Source organism: Propithecus coquereli, unplaced genomic scaffold (assembly GCF_000956105.1).
Source record: "Propithecus coquereli isolate 6110/MARCELLA unplaced genomic scaffold, Pcoq_1.0 Scaffold585, whole genome shotgun sequence".
In the NCBI taxonomy this organism is placed as follows: domain Eukaryota; kingdom Metazoa; phylum Chordata; class Mammalia; order Primates; family Indriidae; genus Propithecus; species Propithecus coquereli.
The window spans coordinates 470,013-473,232 of record NW_012151785.1 but is presented as its reverse complement, the minus strand read 5'-3'; the positions used below and the strand labels follow the sequence as shown (position 1 = coordinate 473,232).

The window sequence follows — 3,220 nt, the reverse complement described above, 5'->3', positions numbered from 1 at the left end:
TTTTAATTATTATTTTTACATAGAGAGGGATTTCATTCGCCTCCTCCATTTAGATAACCTTATTGTGTAGTTGTTCTTTGCCTCATTGATTTTTGTCTTGAATGTGTGTGATCATGTGAAAATAAAATCAGGCTTCCATATAATTGTGGGTCTGTTTGGGCTTCTGCTATTTGTTACGTTTCTTTACTGTCTACAGTTTCGTAATCTTAAATACCACATCTTTCTAATAAGTCTTACTGGGGCAAGTCCTCATAACTTCTATTCAGAATTGTAATGGTTATTAATCTTTGACTTTTTACTTTCCTGTGTGAATTTGAGGATTATCTTACTATTATTAGCATTCGATTAGAATTAGAATTATAAATTTGGTGTTTGTGACTTTCGGCTGTAAATCATGATACCATGTACATGCTGTGGTTTGCATTTATGATTATTTTTCTTGGACCTAAATTTAAGAAGTGTAAAATTTTTGTATCAGAGGATAAACATTTAAAAACAACATTGATCAGGTTGGCAGATATTTTTTAAAAGGTGGACACATCCATTGCTGACAAAGGTTTGGAACATGGGCATTGAGTGCACCGCTGGTGACAGTGAACTGTAACACGTTTGTGCTTAAGAATCTGGAAATAGCTACTAAGATTAAGGAACAGTTTTATCCTTGATGGGGCCATCCTGCTTTTGGAAAGCCTGTGGAAATAAAAGGACCAGAGCCTAAGAACGTATGTTTGGAGCAGCTTTATTTACAATAGCAAAAACTGGAAATCTTAATATTCACCCAACAGGAACTGTCAAATTAATTATAGTTTATACCATAGGATATAGGCAGTTATTAAAAAGATTGAGTCAAGTCTGTATGTATTGACCTAAAAAGTGGTTTATGAGAACATTAAGTGAGAAAGTGGGACAGAGAAATGTGTTTAGTATGAGTGCATTTTTGTTTTAAAAACAAGGGAAGGAGAACGTAGTATGTGCACGTCTTTATGTATTTGTGTAAAGGGAGCACACCAGGCTTAAATTGGTTATTCCAAGGATTAAGTTGTGGGTAGAGAGGGAACTGTTTTTAAATATATCTCTTTTACATATGTCTTTATATTGACTTAAAATTTTAAAAATTGACATAGAATTCACATACCACGAAACTCAGTCTTTTAAAAAGTGTATAGTTCAGTGGTTTTTGGTGTATTCATAAAGTTTTATAACTGTGGGCACTGTCTAATTCCAGAACATTTTAATCAACTCATTTATACTGACTTTTTATAACAAGTGTGTTATACTTCAGTAGTTTAAAAAAAAAGTTTGGAAAAACAAGGAAGTCACAATGAGTTGGCAAAGTGACGGATTTATTCTAGCTAAGAGAATCCTGCCTGTCAGTGCTGTAAGGGTCAGTTAAAAGCCTGGCCTTGCAAATCAGTTGGAGATTTTGCCTATCTGCTTTCATGTAAATGGAATAATAATAATTTATCGATTATTTCAAGCAACAAAATGAAAATGTATTTTACCTTTACCATTTCCATTGCTCCAAATGTTAATGCTCTTGTTAGCTGGTTGATAAGTTACACCAGTTGACATTCTCGGTAGCCTTAGGTGAGAATACCTGTATCATTGCCCATCACCATTATGTATTAGGTTAAATGAAAAGGTGTGAAAACTGGTATCTTACTGTTTTTGCAACTCTCTGGTCAACAATGGGGTTGAAGTTATTTCATGTTTCCTAGTCATTTGTATCTTTTTATTACTAATTTTTGGTGAATTCGCTGTTGTTCTTTGCTATTTGTCCATGACCCACTGGTAGTGGCCTCAGCCATTTGAATAACCATTTCCTTCCTCATATTTATCTTTTTTTAACTGAATATTGAGTTGTTACATTGTGATTTATTTCAAATGACGTTTTGACCTTCTGAAAATGAATTTGCTTCCCCATTCAGCGTGTGTATGATGAAGAAGTGGAGGAGCCAGTACCCAAGGCTGAGGCAGAAAGAACAGAACAGGTACCTGCCTTGAGTCACTCTCCACTGAGTTCTCAGCTCTAAGAAGAAACGTGCTGGAGGGCTGTCTTCTGGCTGGAGGGGGCTACTGGACAGGGCACTGGGGGAAGAGGGGAAACTGCTCCTACAGCAGCCCGGAGGCTGAACGGTTGCATTTGTTTCTGAAATGTAGCGTATTAAGTAATATATAGATTAATTTCCTGAATTATGGCATAAGGATAGAACAGAGGTTAGCAGACTTTTTCTGTAAAGGGCCAGATGGTAAATATTGTAGATTTTGCAGACGACACAGGTCGTTTTTTTCTGTGGCTTCACTTGTTACAAATACATTAGCCTTGTCCCATCTCCCACTGTAGCCTGAATTCTGGGTTAGACGCTTTTCAGCACTCTGGCAGAGAGTCTCCCCTTCTTCTCCTGCTCCGGAAAGCACAGTGGGATATGGATACATTTACTATAGGAGTAGCTTTGAATCAGCTCTGATTTATTCAGATAATATAAATCACTTGAAAAGATTGGTACTTTATCAGTAAATATTATCTGTAACAGATGCAGCTCTTAGACTAGGAAAGGATATTAGAAAGCAGCTACAGTTCTGCCTATTCCCAGCATTAAAACAAAAATAAATTTAATTTTTAGTAGTACTCAAGGATTTGCTGGCCATTGAAGTGCAGTAGTATCTGGCTATACCAGTTCAGGGTTCAGTTTGAAAATGATAGATACTTAGTGAACTATTTTTTAAAAGCCACTATGTATTTATTTCACAAACATGTTTTCACAGGCTCAGTACAGTAGTAAGTATTTAACTCAGAAGCATGCATACCTAAGTAGAAAAAGATAGTTGGTCCTCAGAGCAATGCTGTATGGTTTGGTTCCTTCTGTAATTATGTAACAACTTCTAGAATATTCATGAGGTGGATAGAATATGACACTACGTATTTTTAAGTATTTCTCACAACTGATGGCACAGTTGTGTATCAGGGGACTGTCACTGAGAGCTGCTGTTGTAGGAAGTAGACACCTGCGGGAAATTTTCAGTAGGTTGGTGATATGAATGGATTTTTTTTTTTTTTTATGGGGAAGCATTGTTCTAGTGTGATAGAATAGACTAGAGATGAAACTGACCTTCTTTTGGTAGGAAACAAATTGATAAAATATTGCAATTGTAATCATCCAGTTTTTTGTTTTTGTTTTACTGTAATTGGAAAATGACATCTCTGGCACGAGTGTTTTCT

General features: G+C 35.9%; 1 protein-coding gene across 1 annotated transcript in view; it reads left to right on the top strand.

The window, feature by feature from the left end:
• Positions 1–3,220, top strand: part of LOC105821645 (WASH complex subunit FAM21-like) — a 69,673-nt gene that overhangs the window by 12,337 nt on the left and 54,116 nt on the right. Inside the window, exon 5 of the mRNA XM_012658397.1 lies at positions 1,929–1,991. Coding sequence (XP_012513851.1) covers positions 1,929–1,991 — 63 coding nt within the window. The remainder of the gene's footprint in view (positions 1–1,928; positions 1,992–3,220) is intronic.